Source organism: Bubalus bubalis, chromosome 5 (assembly GCF_019923935.1).
Source record: "Bubalus bubalis isolate 160015118507 breed Murrah chromosome 5, NDDB_SH_1, whole genome shotgun sequence".
Lineage (NCBI taxonomy): Eukaryota > Metazoa > Chordata > Mammalia > Artiodactyla > Bovidae > Bubalus > Bubalus bubalis.
Window position 1 is genome coordinate 79356480 of NC_059161.1, and position 17889 is coordinate 79374368.

The following is a 17889-nucleotide window of genomic DNA, read 5'->3' on the forward strand; positions in this document are numbered from 1 at the left end:
CTCACCTGAGCATCTTGAGAAGTGAAGGCCCCTAGGGGGAGAGGGCTCTGGCCAGCCCCACCCTGGATGCAGCAGAGTCTTGAGTCTCTGAGCTGACTTCAAATCCAGCGCCCAGGACAAGGCAGCGGAAGCCTGCCCCCCACAGAGGGACGAGGGCGCAGAGCCCAGTTCTGGAGTCTGCAACCAGGCAGACTCCAGGGGCTAAGCTCCTCTTTCTCCTGCCTACAGTCAACCCTCTCCCAGCCCCTCTGACCCCCTCCCACCCTAGGCACACAAAAACTAAGCCCCTTTCTACCCCTAAACAAATCACCAGCCACTTCCTCTCCCAATCAGACAACAACCAGCCCAGCCAGATTGGAATCAAAGGACTTTTTACTCTCAGACCTTCCTCCCTCCCTCCATAACAACAGCCCTCCCCTCCCCACATCTAGATACAGATAAAGATAGAGATAAATTCCAGTCATCGGAGCATGACGGGTGACTCAGACCCAGGGCCTCAGGAAGGCGGACCCTCCTAGGAGGGCCAGTGACGACACTTCCCCGCTGGGCACACACCTGACCCTCTACTGAGACCCCCGCCCCTGCGTGGGTGGTGCAGAGGGCACTGCCAGGGAGGAAGCATGTGGCCGGGAGTGGCAGGGCCAGGGGAACGGGTCCCAGAGGAACATCACTTCCTTTCAGGGCCCCTGAGAGTTGAGAGCCCCGGGCAGCCCTGAACAATGGCTCGAGGCGTGGGTGCCCAGCACGGTGCCCAGTGCCACATCCTGCCATTCTTCTCCCAGGCCGCACCCTGCCACCCTTCCTGGCTACGCCCGATCCTATCTCTGCTGTTTACTCAGAGCTGGGGGCTGGGCTGGCCACAGGCTTGAAACAAAGCTTTCCTGAGAGGCTCTCTCCCTCTCTTCGGCCTCTGTGGGCCCTGGGGGTCAACAGGTCCATGGTGTGGCCCCGTCTAGCCCAGACCAGGTGGAGACAATGGCCAATACCCCCCGTCCCTGGGCTGTTTCCAGGCTGATCAAGGTAATACATTACCTAGCAGAGCAGCCAAGACTAGCTAGACTGAGGCGCGCCGAGCTCCCGGGAGCCCCTGTCCTAGCCTGTAAGAGGAGGCAGCCCCCTGCATCGCCAGCACAGAAATCCTGCTCCAGACGGAGCTTTGGCAGCTGCCAAGATTCAGCTGACCCCCAAAGGACTTAAAAAGCTGGGAGAAACGGGCGGTGCTGTTCCCACCCAGAGCCTCCTCTTCCTGAAGAATCCAGCAGAGACAGAAGAGGCAGCGTGGAAGGGCCGCTGAGATTCCTAGGAGGAAGGGGCTGCCCCACCAGCCTGGGTAAAGCCAAGGAAGTAGACAGTGTTTCCTGGAGGCCCTCCTCTGGGGCCCTCCTGCTTCGGGACCTGAGGCTGTCTCCAGCCCCTCCCGAGCCCCGTCAGCAGCTGGGCCACAGGGCTGGGGCAGCTGCAGCGCTGACCTCCCTTCCCAGCGCCAGGTCCAGGCCCCCAGCCTGGATGAGGGCATGCACGTCTGCTCCTTCGCACAAGCAGGTCCCTTCCAGGGCCCGCGCGCGGCCCGGGCCAACCGGCCTCGGCAGAGACCTGCCTTGTGGGGTAGCCCCAAGTGTTAACCACAGGGACAGGAGGAAAAAGAGCAAGCTGTGCCAGAACACCACCCGGCTGAGGGCACTGGGCAAGGCCTCGTCTCTCCTTCTCCTGACCCACCCAAGGCCCAGCGGAGGCATCTGAACTCAGCCATTACTAATGCCCAGATCCATGTCTTCCCATCTGCTGGCTGTGCCCTGGCTCCCTCTAACCCAGGTAACAGGATCCGGTCCAGCAAAGATCAAGCCGCCACTGTCTTTGCCGCTTACAGGATTCCAGTCGTTTCTTGAGTCATGGCCAAGGAAGAATTAATCAAAAAAACCCAAAGTCACTTTGGAAACTTGGGGGGAAGATTCAGTCTTTAGAATAGTTTCTTTACACGTAAAACAGAGATTCCAATACCTACTTTGTAATTAGAAGGTAATCATAAGCTTCGAGAATCTGGTACAGAATATATGTCCAGGGAAGTGTTGACAGGATACCGTCTTGACCCAGAAAGTTGGCATGCAAATAATCAGAAAATACACGTGGCCTCATCCTCTCCTCCCTGGGATGTACCTCCCTATAAAAAACTGAAAGTTGCTCAGTTTCTCCTTGCGACCCCGTGGACAATATAACCCAACAGGCTCCTCTGTCCATGGGATTCTCCAGGCAAGAGTACTGAAGCAGGTTGCCATTTCCTTCTCCAGGGGATCTTCCCGACCCAGGGATCGAACCGGAGTCTCCTGCATTGCAGGCTGATTCTTTACCATTTGCGCCACCATGGAAGCCCCTCTACCTCCCTAAGGCTCCATAAAAAGATATACTTTGAGAAAAGGTTCGGGGGCTTCCAGAGGGATTTGCACACCCCGCTCCTCGGCTTGGGCAGACAACGGAGGGACAGAGTGGCTGGCGGCGCTGCAGTCAGCGGCCAGGGCCCATGAGCTGCACTGGGATGCACTGGCCTCACCTTTGGGCACCCTGCTCAGGTCTGTGGCTTCCCCCACCCCAGGGTTTCTGGGTGGGACCCCACCTGCGCCTTGAGAAAACCTAATCGCCATCATCTCCCCAAAGACAAGCTCATCATCGGAAACCCCGACTGAGCGGCTCTTACTCAACCAGCGTTCATTCTTCCAGTGAACAAAGTGTTCCGTTCTATTTCTCTGCAAAGGCCATGTTTCCTCTCCCATTATCTACCCCATCGGCCCACCGGCAGCCAAGACTGCTGCGGAAGATTTCTCCTGTCTGTCACGTTCATGGTCCCCTTTATATTTGTGAATCGTTGCTTTTTCTTGGCTTTGGCTCCTTCTCAAAAGGGCAGGGGAGCAAGGGGAGGAGAACAGCTTCAAGTCTCCAATTTCATTTAAAATGCTCATCAAGCAATCCCCAAAGCAGCCAGCCTGTACCCCAGTCTGCCTGGGACCCCAACTTCCAGCACCAGCACCCTTTGGAAACTGAGCAGGACCATTTCAACTAAGAAAAGAGAAATCTGGCAAAGCGGTGGGATGAGATAGGAATCTTGACATCTGGAGCCTGAGTTGGTAATAATAGTGCGGGCATTCAAAGTATTTAACAACTGAATGATGGGCACTAACCTGTGAGATGGGACTCCTGGGACAATCAGATGAGTTGGCGGGTGCCCCCCACACATAACTGGTTTCCACTCCAGTGTGTGTCCCTCTGATCATAGTTAACATTTCCTAAGTATTTACTATGTATTATTTCAGTCACTTTTATTTATAGTAATTTATTTCATTTTCACAATAACCATCTGAGATAGTTGGTATTATGATCTCCATTTTACAGATGGAGAAACTGGGGCACAGAGGTGGTTTGGGTCCAGGAGGTCTAGCATCAGAATCTTCCTCTCAACCAGACAACAGGAATCAGGCACACAATAAGCTAGGGGCCATCAGTAGGCATTAATTAGCTCTTTTAATACTTTCCTGAGCCCTGTGAAATAGTTACTGTTATCATCTCTGTTTTAACTACTGAGGACACAAAGCCTTAAGGAGGCTGCCAAAGGTCATGGCCAATGAGTGGTGAGCAAAACACTGGCCCAGAGACTGGCTGTCGAGCACTTTCTTTAAAGCGCTGGATTATGCTGGTTTCTCTCCCACATGCTTGAGGTCCTAAGAGCCATGGGAAATCACCCACCGGAAGCTGAGTCGCCTGCCCCTCGACCCTAACCTCTGCAGGGCCACCGCTGCTCTCATGACGGGGGTCAAGGGGTCCAGGCAGGTCCCAGCTCAGCTGAAGTGAGAAAAGTCAAAGGCAAATGCCACATGCAGACATCAAATGATTCAAAACCAGGGTCCTAATGTCGGGAGTTCAGGGCGGCATCGGAGGGCGCAGAGATACGCCCGTCCCTGACCTCCCCCAGCGATCACCTCGCCGGGTCCTGACCTTCCTTCCTTGCCCTCTGTCCCCACACCTCCACACCTTAGCGTCCCACCGTCAGCCTGAGCAGAGCTGTATACTTCACAGACCACTCAACACATGTGCCAAACGAAGAGCGGCCATCATCTTATTATCAATCTTTTTTCTGACTATAAAAGGAATATGTACTCATTGTACAATAGATAATCTGAAAAATTTAGACTAACATAAAGACAAAAAAATTAAAGTCACCCACTTCACATTAATCCAGAGGTGGCAGCAGCTGATAACGCTTTGGCATATTTCCATTAAATCTTTTTCCTGTGTCTAGTTTTCTTTTTCATCATTAAGCTCATAAAGAAGTTTTACACTATTCCCCTCCATATACACGTAATACCAGAGGAAGCTTTCATGTTACTAAAAACTGGAAATTATTTAAAATTCTTCAGGGAATTCCATGGTAGTCCAGTGGTTAGGACTCTGCGCTTTCACTGTGAGGGCCTGCCTTGGACCCCTGGTTGGGGAACTAAAATCCCACAGGCCATGCAGTGTAGCAAAATAGAAAGAAAATTAGTTATGAAGTCATTTGTAATTGTTGCACATCTCTGCAGTGGCTGTACCGTAATCTACCCAATGCTGTTGCTGCTGCTAAGTCGCGTCAGTCGTGTCCGACTCTGTGCGACCCCAGAGACGGCAGCCCACCAGGCTCCGCCCTCCCTGGGATTCTCCAGGCAAGAACACTGGAGTGTGCCCAGGGTTAAAACAATCCAACTCTTTAAATCTCAATATCACTGAAAGCCCCTTCTCCCCCTGAAGGTCATTCACCCTCCAGACACTTCTGATGGGCCAGGGCCGTTCTGCTCCTATGACAGAAGGCAGGGAAAGGGCCCTGACAATCGGCAGGAAGAGCAAGGTAGGAGAAGGGCCTCACCTGCTTCCTCTTTTTCTTTACTTTTCTTTTTTTCCTGAAGTCTAGTTGGTTTGCGATGTTGTGTTAGCTCCGGGTGTTCAGCAGCGTGATTCAGTTACACATACACATATACATTCTTTTTCAGATTCTTTTCCCTTATAGGTTATTACAAAATACTGAGCAGAGTTCTCTGTGGTACACAGTAGGTTCTTACTGGCTTTATTTTATATACAGTTGAGTGTATCCGTTAATCCCAACCTCCTAATCTATAAACCCTCCCCTCGTCTGCCTCCTCTTGCGTAGCAGAAGTACAGGATGGAACCTGTGACACAGACCCAGAAACGTGGGCCCGGGCCTAGCTGCTCTGCAATGCGGAGGACATGTCTTAGTGCTTCCTGGGGCCTGACTTCCCCTTCAAAAGATGGAGAATCAAAGTGAGATGCCACGTCACACCCATTATGATGGCTACTATTTTTAAAAAAATTAAAAAAAGTGTTGGCAAGGATGCAGACAATTGCTGGTGGGAATGTAAAATTTTACAGCTGCTACGGAAAACAGTACGGTGGTTTCTTAAGAGCTGAAGCATAGAATAAACCTACGATCCAGCAATTCTCCTTCTGGGTGTATAACCAAAGGATGTGAGGCAGGGCCGCGAAGGGACGGTGCTCACCCGTGCTTTTACACTATTCACAACAGCCAAAAGGTGGAAACAACCCAAGTGTCTGTGGAAGAGTGAATGGATACAATAGAACGTGGTATAGATAAGAACAGAATATCATCATCCTTAAAAAGGAGATCTGACACATGCTACAATGTGGAGGAAACTTGAAAATGTTAAATGTAATAAGCCTAAGTGAAATACAAAACGACTAATATTTCTTGATTCTGCTTGTATGAGGTACTTACAATAGTAAATTTATAGAGACAGAAAGTAAAATAGAGGTTATTAGGGGCTGGGGAGAGGGGCTAAGGGGGAGTTATTATTTAACAAGTACAGAGTTTTAGTTTGGGGGAGGCAAACTTCTGGAGATAGACAGCAGGGGCAGTTGCACAATGCAAATGTACTTAACGCTTCCAAACTATGCAATTAAAAATTATTAAAACAGTCAATTTCATTAATATGTATGTTACCACACACACACACACACACACAAAAGATGGAGAACATGAAACTGCTAATAATTTACAGTTTCATGGCACCTTTAATCTTGCAGACAGGCATAAAACAGACTCACGGACTGGGGACTCAGGTCTGGCCAGGTATCGAGGCTGTGCAGCCGGGAGACCAGCTGCCTTGGAGAGCCCCTTGCGCGCAAAGCCATCATTAACATCATTAATTGAAGTGTCCAAAAGGGCCAGAGCCAGACAGATTGGGACCTGCCCCACCAGTGAGCAGGCTTTCCCTTCAGTGCCTCCCTCGCCTCTGGGTACAATTAAAGGCTTTTCCCTGTCACTCAGAGACAGGTGTATTAAGAATTCCCCAGTGGGCTGCCGTCTATGGGATCACACAGAGTCGGACACGACTGAAGTGACTTAGCAGCAGCAGCAGTGGGGAGGGGAAGGGTCTGGGGGCAGGAAGGCGGGGATGGAGGAAGAGATTTTGCTCACTTCCTTTAAGTCAGCTCCTTGCTTTCCTGGAAATCCTTTCCTCAATTGGCCTTCTTGGGGTGGCAGTCTCAAGGAAAGTGCTGGGTGACGCCTGGCTTCCAGAACAGCTCTCCCCATCCCCGACTTGCTGAGCAGCCCTGGGCAGTCTACTCTACAGCTCTCGACCTCCTTGAGGTCCATCTAGGGAGGACACAGGGACAATAATTCAAACACATGCTTTCAAGTAGGTCTGAGCTAACAGAGGGGGTGACTGGGGTGGGGCCACCTGGGGAGAGGAGGGAATGGAGAAGCCTTCCCAGGGTTCAGAGTTACCACTTATGTCAGAGACGCTGGCTTCTGTGGGCCACCCAGATCTTCCTTCTCCTCTTTAGTGAATGACAGGCGGGGACCAAAGTCCCATCCAGCCAGAAGGGTCATTTGATAGTTTCATTCTCTATTACTGGTGCCTTTACAGGTAAAAAAACTAGCCCAGCTCCCACTTACCCAAGAACACATCACATGGCTTCCAATGTCTCTAAGCGCTGCCGGGGCCCCAGGGCCTGAGTGAGAGGGTAGGCCCTGCTGATGGCCGTGCACCACAGGGGAACCTTAGGGACTGTCTATGGAGACTGGGAAGAGCCACTGGCACGTGTCTGTCTTTGTCCAGAGAAGAAGGGAGATGAGCGTCCCCACCCAGCCCTTAGAGCTGCTTTCCTTCCCTTCCCCCACAGCCCGCGCCCTGACCCGGGGTGAGGGTCAGTGACGGGGTCACTAGAGGTGCCCAGCTCAAAACCTGCCCTCGCTTAGGAAGGAATTTAACCCTCTCCCTGCTGGCTCATGACTAGTCACCCTAACAGATCTACCTGCGCGGAGGGGAAAAGTCACTGCAGAGAGGATCACACAGACCCATGTGATAACTCTGAGTGCACGGTGGTGAACCCTGGATTTGGAGGCCGGAGGTCTGAGTTGGAGCCCCGGCTCTGCCACAAAAATCAAGGTTCAATCCTAGGTAAGTCCTAATTTTCTGAGCCTCAGTTTTCCTATCTATAAATTGGAAGTCAACATACACATTGTGTGGCTTGGAGCCTCAGCACAGTGATTTTCTAAATGTCAAAATGCTTCACACACTTGATGGTTTAGAAACCTCCCTACAACTGCTAGGGGTTTGGACACCTGGAACTCACTGTGGGGCCTGGCACACACCACCCAAACTTGCAAGGTCTCAGTTTTTCCATTTGCTCATGGGATAAATGATTATTTCTTCTCTCAGAGATAAAACTTTAAGTCGGGGAGGGCTCCAGGGTCTTTGATGCTGCAGAAATACAAGTGCTGCTAAGGCCCTGGTTCCCACCTTCAGGCCACAGCCCGCATCAGCAGAAAGACAGTGGCAGAAAGACAGCCTGCCACGTTTTTGAATGAGCACCAGCTAAGCACCTCACAGGTATTTTTGGTAGCAACAAAACCCATTTTATAATTGAGGCACCTGAAGCTAAAGGGTGGAAGCAAAATCGCACAGAAGGTCCACCTGCCTCCTATCCAAAACCACAGCACAAGGGCTCTGGAGAAAAGGCAGCTTCCCCGCAGGTGCACCCAAACCAATCAGCCCTGTCTGCTGCAGGGTGCTGGGGGACAGCCTCCACTTCCTGCTGGGTTCCTGCAGGAGCTCTGGAGTGCCCAGAGTCCAAAGGTTAGTTAAAGGCGGTCTGTTACTATGAATTATAAAAATTCACCAGCAGTTGGGTCTGGTGAATGCAGTGGTTTCATGCTTTCAAGCGATTCAGACTTACAAGCGAATTTCACCAGTTTTGCAAAAGTCCATTCTACTTGGTGTGGAACTGTCGCCCTTAGTGACCCGATTAAGGGACAACACCGGGTAAAGGACAAGAGGCAGTACACGCTGAGCCAAACTGTCATTTATGCTCCACCTGGCGACACCCTGCCTGCAGCTGGTGGGTGAGAAGGTTCATCGTCTCTTCTGGGCTGCCCTCCAGCGCCGGCACAGTGAGGGCCACACACGGGGGTCCACACTCGAGCCCACCTCCACCCCACACCCTACCCCTGCTCCAAGGTCCAGGTTGAGTGTATGGGCCACTCCTGTAGCAGAATAATCACAGCAATAGTAACAGCAGCAAATGCCTGGATAAGAACTCCACCCCCACCGCCCCCCATGGCAGACAGTGTCTGAATTTTCCAGGTAACCCTTTTTATTCAATCTTGTAAGTACCAGGTATGATTGCCAGCAGCAATTTATAATTCCTGAAGCTGAAGCACAGAGTGGCTGAGTAACGTGGCCAGGGTCACGCAGCACTCTGTACACGTCTGAAGGAAGAATTTGATGGGGGGCCGAGACAGGTGTCACAGCTCACGGAGTCCGCTCACCACACTCTCCCTTCCCCAAATCGCATGTAAGCCATGCTCATGACCCAAGGGAGGAGCTGCCCCCACATCCAGACAGGCTCCAGGAGAGCTGCACCACCGTCCCAACACCACCACCATGATGGCCATGATACTAACATCAGCTCCCACTAACTGGAATCGAGTATACTCCAGACCCTGTAATATATAACATCACTTCATTGAATCCTTTTAAACTTGGGAGGTAGGTATTATTCTTTTCCCACTTTGTAGGTGAAAAAACTAAACTCAAAGAAAGTTCTAGTATTTGCCAGAAATCTTCCACCTCAGAAGAAGCAGAGATAGGATGCAAAGAGGGATCTGTCTAACTCCACCTTGCACCCAGCCTCTGAAACCAAGCCCATGGAGACAAAAATGTCTTCAAGAGTCCTGACATGGGACTTCTCTGGTCGTCTGGTGGCTAAGACTCCGAGCTCCCAATGCAGGGGGCCCAAGTTCAATTCCTGGTCAGGAAGCTAGATCCCACATGCCACAACTAAGACCCAGAGTAGCCACATAAATAAATAAAAATTTAAAACAAATATTAAAAAAAAAAGAGTTCTGGGGCCCTGGCCCACTCAGCTAAAAGCTCTGTTCTCACAACGCAGCTGGTTCCAGTGATCCTGTCTCACCTCCTCAGACAGATTACTGCTTCCTTGTGGGCAGGGTTTGGTCTCCTCCCGACCCCACCCAGTGGCTTCACATGATGAGATATGGGGTAAAGCTTATGCAGGTCAAGAAGCAACGGTTAGAACTGGACAAGGAACAACAGACTGGTTCCAAATTGGGAAAGGAGTACGTCAAGGCTGTATATTGTCATCCTGCTTTATTAACTTATATGCAGAGTACATCATGCAAAATGCCAGACTGATGAAGCACAAACTGGAATCAAGATTGCCGGGAGGAATATCAATAACCTCTGATACGCAGATAACACCACCATTATGGCAGAAAGTGAAGAAGAACTAAAGAGCCTCTTGATGAAAGTGAAAGAGGAGAGTGAAAAAGCTGGCTTAAAACTCAACATTCAGAAAACTAAGATCATGGCATCCAGTCCCATCACTTCAAGGCAAATAGATGGGGAAACAATGGAAACAGTGATAGACTTTATTTTCTTGGGCTCCAAAATCACTGCAGATGGTGACTGCAGCCATGAAATTAAAGGACGCTTGATTCTTGGAAGGAAAGCTATGGGCAACCTAGAGAACATATTAAAAAGCAGAGACATTACTTTGCCAACAAAGGTCTAGTCAAAGCTATGGTTTCTCCAGTAGTCATGTATGGATGTGAGAGTTGGACCATAAAGAAAGCTAAGAGCTGAAGAATTGATGCTTTTGAATTGTGGTGTTGGAGAAGACTCTTGAGAGTCCCTTGGACTGCAAGGAGATCAAACCAGTCAATCCTAAAGGAAATCAGTCCTGAATATTCATTGGAAGGACTGATGCTGAAGCTGAAGCTCCAATACTTTGGCCACCTGATGGGAAGAACTGACTCATTTGAAAAGACCCTGATGCTGGGAAAGGTTGAAGGTGAGAGGAGAAGGGGACAACAGAGGATGAGATGGTTGGATGGCATCAGTGACTCAATGGACATGAGTTTGAGCAAGCTCTGAGAGTTGGTGATGGACAGGGAAGCCACAAGACTGAGCGACTGAACTGAATTGAAAACTTATCCATCCTCTGAATATCTTAGTTGTTAAAAAATATATCAAACCATTGCCTTTAAAAAAGACATCTAGAGATTAACGTTCATCAAGCCTGAACAAAATGAGTTTGCTCATTTATGGAGAAATGGCACATCTCAGAAAGTTGGCTGCACTCACTCCCTCGGGCCCCCGTGGGAGCGAAGCCCGGTTGAGTGTGGTCATGAGACCAGGAGAAGGAACATACCCTCCGCAGGCTGCCAGGCTTGGTCCCGATCCTGGGAGCCCAGAGCCCTGCGGGGGAAGGAAAGTTGTCTCTATTACCAGGTGGTTCAGCACAATTTGAAAGCAGCAAAAATGTCTTTGAATGGAAAGAAAAAGCACAGGGTTCTGCTGGAATTTTGTTGCAGAACAGAGAGAAGTTTTGGCTTCAATGAATGAGCCACCCATTCTGAAAGTTCTCTGAGACGTTCTTTGGTTCCTCACTGTCAAGCAAGTCTTGGCTCCTTGGCCTCCATTCAAGACTCCCTCTGACCTTGAAGATCTCTTCCTAACTGCTCTCTAAGCTCACCCCCTCCATCACCCTGTTTCTACCCCAGCAGGGTTCCTCAGCCTCTTGGCTGGTAGCTTAGTCACCGTTGTTCCACGGCACTCGGCACAGAGGCGCCCTACTAACATCTGTCTTAGCAGGGGACAGGGATGCTTAGTGGAGCCCCGAGTCTCGTGCTGGGCCCAGAGCGTGTGTTCCACATCTAACAAACCTAACCATGCTGGATCAGACCTGAGTTCACCCTTTCATGGACTCCTGGCAAGAGCCTTGAGCTAGCAGGAGAAAAGGATGTCAACCCACAGAAGAGAAGACAGGGAATCTGCCTCGGGACTGAGTGGCCGTCAGCTGTGTGAGGATAATAATAAGATAACAGTGAATCCTCACAGCTGGAAACCAGGCCAGTTCTCTCACTGCCCAGCATCTCTCTCCCCCACTACCCAACGCATTACGTTCTCACCCTTGGCTCTTTCCGGAGTCCCACAAAAGCTTCTTATCCTTCCAATGAGTCTGCCTTTCAACAACCGTCTGACGGCAGCAAGCTTGGAGACACGCTTGGGATGCAAGAAATGGCTACTTGAGAGATTCGCTCTTCCGGAAGCAGACGAGGCTCCTCCCAGGCATGAAGCAGAGGCCGGGGATCAGGCAGCACTGTACTTGACCCTGAGAAGCCCCCCGCCAACCAAAGCTCTCTGCCCTTTGGCACTTTGGCCACCTGGGGGATGCGGACCCCTTGAAGAATGGCTAATGTGGCTGCTTCTAGTCAAAGCCAAACAGTTGGGAACAGAATGAAGGGAAATCACAGAAAGAATGAAAGCGACTTACATGAGGAGTGGATGGAGAAAGGGGGCTTGCTTCCAGGAACGGGGACTGGTGAGGAATCCAGGGACGCGCGGAGGCCAGCCTGGAGGAGGGGGCGCTGCAGCTGCTGCTCTTGGCCTCTCCATGGTCTTCCGGGACGCCACACAACAACCTGCACACACACGGGCCCGGCGCCCGCAGAGCTCTATCTACTGCCCTGATCTTGCGGCCGCTGAGCTAAATTCCACCAGCTCAGCTCTTTTGCAGAAAGGGGGTTGCTTTGCTTGTGCACCATTCTTTCCACAAGGGTGGTCATCTCGCCCGCTGCCCCTCTTCCGGGGTCTTCTCTCACACAGCCGCTCTTCTTTCTCTGTAGGAGTGTTCCCAGGCCCTGCCGTCTCAAGAAACTACAGTGACTCTGCTCTCATCACTGTCCTAACCCCGTTTCACAGAAAGCAATCAGCAACCCAAGACCCAGTGGGCCGACGTGGGAGGGGGCTCCTTCCACTTACAGGAGCCATTTGCGGTCCCTTGGGGAGGCCGTGCCACCCAGAAGGGCATCTCCCCACGCGGGGCTGGGCTCAAACTGGCCCTGCGCTGAAGCTGCCGCCAGCACAGGCCGAGGCCCTGCATGGTCGGTCCTGAAATTAGCGACCCGGGTGTTTTTCCTGTTGAGCCTCTTGCTAAGGCCCTGCAAGTCTCCCCTCAACACTGGAGAACAGAATGTGCTTGGTTGCAGACCTGGCCGTCATAAATTGCTAATAACAGACTCTCAATCTGAAAAACAACATCATAGAAGGCCTGGCCCTTCTTTTCTGCTCCTCTCATCCGCACCACAGAGGAGGCAATGGCACCCCACTCCAGAACTCTTGCCTGGAAAATCCCATGGACGGAGGAGCCTGGTAGGCTGCAGTCCATGGGGTCGCTGAGGGTTGGGCACAACCGAGCGGCTTCACTTTCACTTTTCCCTTTTATGCATCGGAGACGGAAATGGCAACCCACTCCAGTGTTCTTGCCTGGAGAATCCCTGGGACGGGGGAGCCTGGTGGGCTGCCGTCTATGGGGTCGCACAGAGTCGGACATGACTGAAGCAACTTAGCAGCAGCAGCAGCAGCATCCGCACCACTATTTCCGCAAGACCAAGAAGAGAAAGATATGCCTCCTCTGGCCACAGGGGAGAAAGCTGCTCCCCAGAGGCTCACTTCCACCTGTCTTCAGGGACAAAAGCTGGGCCCCGAGGAGTCTGAACAGGAAACGTCTGTTTTCCAAGGTCCCTCCTCGTCGCTAACCTCGATTTATCCTTGGATTTATTGAGCACCTGCTAAGTGCTGAGCTCTGTGCACCTAACACGAAGGTGTAGAGTCCCACTCACAGGTGGGGGTCACTGGGGACCACCTCCTGTGCTCACCCCGGGGAGGGCAATCGACAGCAGGCCGCCGTGAAGCCGGCTCTCTGTCCCTCCCCGCAAGTGTTCCCTGCCCTCTGCGAAGGGGCTGGGAGAACAGAGCAGGAATGAGGCTGGACAAGAGCAAAGAGCCAGGAGCGGACATCTTTGAAAAGAGCAACAGTAAAAGGCAAATGTGAGTGTGGCTAGGTATACATTATAGAAATCGTGTTCAGTGTACTGGTTATATGCAAATTATATGTAAATATGTACACAGCCCTGAGAAGAATCCAAGTGTCGCCTCTACTTTTTCTGCCTGTCTCTTGCTCAAGCTGTTTCCAGGGTTACCTAGGAAGCTACTATCTGACCACCTGGCCAGGGTACTGCAGAGTACCTTCCCAGTCCATCTTCCCACCTTCCCCTTCGTATCAACGTCTCTCCTTGACCTCACCTCTCCAGGAAGGCTACCTGAGAAAGGTTGAGTACAGAGGAGGGAGACAAAACGGGGCTATGCCCATGCGGAGCATGGCCAAGGTAGCAAATGAAGGAGGGGAGGAGGATGGTGGCCTCTGCCAAGGCAACTATCCTTCCAGATCTGGGCCCAGGATGGGCTCTCTGCAGCTGTCAAGAGGCCCTCAGACCCCAGGCATTCCCTGATGCCCTTAGCCCTTTCCCATCACCAGTTCTCCCAAACCAGGGGCAGCAGGCCAGGGGCTCTTGCAAAGACCCCACCATGCTTCCCATGGGTGCTGCCACGTGGCCGCACCGGCCCCGTGGACCAGCCTCATCTCTTCAGACCCACAGTCAGTGTCGAACTAAGAGGCCCCACCACCCTGCCTGTAAGTCTCAGTCTCCCAACCCATAAAGCCAGGGATGAGGTACTCTCTGCCCTTCCTAACTGACAAGGTTTCACGAGGCATCCCTGAGATGAGCCACGTGGCAGGACCTGTGCGTGGAAGGCACCACCAAGAACAGATGCAGAATTGTGACTAAGTGTCTGACTTCACAACCGGATTTTGAAACTTCAACAAAAATCACCAGGGTAGCTGTCTTCATCCTCATCTGACTCTACTGCTCCAGCAACACAGCATTCACAGTTTTTCCCAGGAGGGGTACAAGTGGTCCTTCCCGAGTTGCTGATGGGAAAAGCGAGGTTCCTAGCGGTGGCGCGACAGGCCCGAGGACAGTCTAGAGCAGGCCTTGGTCTCCTCTGGGGTCCACGGGCCTTCAGCGCCCACTGGCCCCACAAGCACTCGCAGAGCGACGGCTAGAGGAACCTGGAGGGCCTGTGGGAGCTGCGAGAAAGGCAGGACGAGGAACCCACTGCTGCCTAGGGGGCAGCACCTGGGCTGGACTATGGGAGGTCGGCCCCTGCACTTGGTCCAGCAGGCCCAGCTAGCGCTCTGGGAAGGCTGCGGCTGATCCTTCTGGCCCTGGGTGTTGGGTCTGACCCAGAAAGTGGGCAGCCTGGCCCATTACCAGCTGGAAAATCAAGGAAGGAAGTAAACGAGCACCGTTTCCCCCTTACAGATATAGAAACCTAGGCACAGGAAGGGTGATGGCACTGGCAAGAGCAAGCAGAGAGCAGCCCCAACAGCCCCCATGAGGCAAATCCCGGGCAACTGCTGCGTCTCAGCACTTCCCACCAATGGCTACAATAACTCTGCCAGAAAGGACAACCCACTGCCTCAGTTTATGGATAAGGAAAATGCAGCTCAGAGAATTTGGGTAAATGGCCCAACCTCAAGATTCAAAATCCAAAAGCTTCCAGTCCAGAACTTTCTGACTCTAAGAGTCCACGGTGTTTTTACCAAACCATCCTGCTTCTCTGTAAGTTGAAGAGCATTCCAGAGTGAGACTGAGTGGTTCATAAGGTATTGGCGTGGGAGGAGAAAGAAAGATACCGGACCGTGGAGCAGGCTATGGATGAGTTCAAACCCCTTCACCCACGGCCAGGGCCCTCTGGAGCCTGGCCTGGCCTCCAGCGTTGAGGCTCACAGACCCTAATGCAGGTGCGAAGAGGCGCCTTCACACCTCAGGGCTGCAGCTCACAGGGTGCCCATGCCTGAAAAGCTTACATTCTTGAGCAGAAAACACCCAGACCTCACTCCAAGCCCAGTTCAAATGTTGCCCCTCCTTGGACTTCCCTGGTGGCACAGTGGCTAAGAATCCACCTGCCAGTGCAGGGAACACAGGTCCGACCCCTGCTCTGCAAAGATTCCACATGCCGAGAGGCCACTGAGCCGGTGCCGCGCAGCCACCAAGCCGGAGCTACAGCGCCTGTGCTCTGCTCTGCAGCAAGAGAAGCACCCTCAGCAAGAAGCCCGCGCACCACAGGAAAAAGAGCAGCCCTGCTCGCTGCAGCTAGAGAAAGTCTGCGCAGACAACGAAGCCCCAGCGCAGTCAAAACGGAAGAAATTAATGAGTTAAACGAGGCTGCTCCTCCTTTATGAATCACTCCCTAAAGATCCTAGAAGAGCCGATTGCTCCTCCAGGGCATTCCAGAGCCCTTGGACACCCCTGGCCTCTAGTACTTGACTGGACTGCAATTATTCATTTACCTGTCTGCAGTGGTTCCTGTCACCCTATGTTACAGATGAGGAAACTGAGACTCTGAGAGCTTTTGTTACTTGCCCAAGGCCACACAAGCCGTCTGGCTCCAGAATCCTCCTGTCCGCGAGGGCGCTGCTATTCTTCCTTGCCTCCCCCATCCTAAGTGCAGTGCCTGGCCCCTGGCATTGTCCAGTAAAGGTTTGCTTCATTAAAGATATGGAGGGACGGGGTGTTGCTGCTTCCAGCCACCTCCACTCCGAAGCCCACCTGCAGCCCTGGTCCCAGGACGCCCTACTTGTCACTCCACCTTCCACCACTCCTGACCGGCTGCCCTTCTCCCGAAAAGCTCCAGGGCCTTTGCCTCGCTCCCGTCCACTCCTTCCTGCAGTGCCCCAGCCGCTGCAAGGGTCTTTCTGTCTTTCCAACGAGAAACTGAGACTCACAGAGGCCTCACGGACAGTGGATCTGTTCAGAGTCAGGTGTCCTGCCCCCAAGGTAGCGCCCAATAGGGACTGGTTTTACCTCTGCCTCAAGCGAAAAATTTTAAAAAAGCAAGCCCCAGGATAGGGGAGTCTGGAGGTCAGCAGCGGCCCTCCCCTCAGCCCAGCACCCTCTGGCTGACCTGGCCACTGGTCTGGGGCGGGCCTGCGGGGAGCGGCTGCTCCCTGGGCCAGGGCGGAGGAGACAAGCGGCCTTTGTGTCTGCAGCCTCCTGAGACACCTGTTCCCCCTCCTGCCCGGCTGCGGGTGCCCTCCCTCAAGACCGGCCTGTGCGCGGCCTTGTTTACCCCACGGCCCTGGCAGCCAGAGCGGCCTGCTCCCAGCATGGGGCTGGGCGGCCCTGCCAGCACCTGCCCGGCCCTGCCGCCGGCCAAGCACAATCGCCCTGCTGTTGACACAGTTGCTGATTTTCGGGAGGGACGGGAGGGCAGAAGCAGCAAAGGCATTTAGCGCCCGCCTGGCTAATTTGCAGTTGGCCCGAGCAATCCTGCACCCCACCCCTCGTCCAGCTCCCCCCACTCCTGGCCACCCGGCTGCCTAGGAGAGATTTGGGCTTCCCGTCCCTGGGTCACTTGGGTTTCCCACCACAGGCAGCCCCACACATCTCATGCATATCAGTGCACCCCAAAACCCACCCTCCCCATGCTGCCACACACAATCCATAGCCAAACAAGGCTGCCAGGAGCCCCCAGCTACCCAATCTTTGAGCGCTCACCAATCGCCCTCCCCTGCAAAGTCACGATGCTCCAGGTCTTTGGTGAGGGACAGGATATCTGAAATGCCCTTGGAGACCCCAGTGGGGCCCTGGGAGATGTGTGGAGACCTGCCCTTACAACCTTCTCCCTGACTTGCTCTCGACAAGCTGTCTCCTCACCTTCCAGGTCACTATGCTTCCCCTTAAAAGAAAGAAAGAAAGAAAGTGAAGATGCTCAGTCATGTCCAACTCTTTGCGACGCCATGGACTGTAGCCCACCAGGCTTCTCCATCCATGGGATTATCCAGGCAAGAATACTGGAGTGGGTTGCCATTTCCTTCTCCAGGGGTCTTCCCGACCTAGGGATCGAACCTGGGTCTCCCTCATTGCAGGCAGATGCTTTACCCTCTGAGCCACCAGGGGGCCTTCCCTGACTGCCCAGATCTGGCTGTGGTGCCCTCCCAGATGCTTGGACGCTCTGCAGCCCTCCCCCCGCACCTCCCAACCTTCACTTCATCAGTCAGTACCTAGCCTTTACCTTCCTCAAAACTGTGAGGGCCTCACTGGTCTCTCAGCCCGTATGCAGGGCACAGCTTTGAGGCCGCTCCCCTCCCGCCTGCTGGATGGATGCATGATGGAGCAGTGCCCTTAGGCCAACCCCACGTCCACCCCAGATTCCCACTTGGACAGTCACCTCTTGGATTGATAGGGCCTGGTGGCCAGTTAAAAGGTCAGTTGAAAGAGCTTCAGGAATTACCTGTTGACTTGCCACCAGCACATGAATTTAGATGGGTAAATCCGATTAGCCAGTCATCTCCTAAGAGATCTAAAAGCAGGATCTTGAAGGACAAGGGATGAATGAGTCTGATGATGGGAGAGGGAGTGGGGAAGGCAGGGACACAAACACTCAGTGGGCCAAAGGC

At 52.8% G+C, this 17889-nt stretch overlaps 1 protein-coding gene across 6 annotated transcripts in view; it reads right to left on the reverse strand.

Moving 5' to 3' along the window:
* SOX13 (SRY-box transcription factor 13) overlaps window positions 1-17889 on the reverse strand; it is a 44247-nt gene that overhangs the window by 17657 nt on the left and 8701 nt on the right. For 2 of the 6 annotated variants that reach the window (XM_025277743.2, XM_025277741.2), the window contains exon 1: window positions 11860-12774. The exons of 1 other annotated variant lie outside the window; for it this stretch is intronic. In XM_025277743.2, coding sequence (XP_025133528.2) covers window positions 11860-11981 — 122 coding nt within the window. In that variant the 5' untranslated portion in view covers window positions 11982-12774. Of the gene's footprint in view, window positions 1-5; window positions 9661-11859; window positions 12775-17889 lie in introns of those variants that run through there. 3 more of the 6 variants (XM_025277742.2, XM_006062327.3, XM_025277744.2) reach the window with 3 other exon arrangements.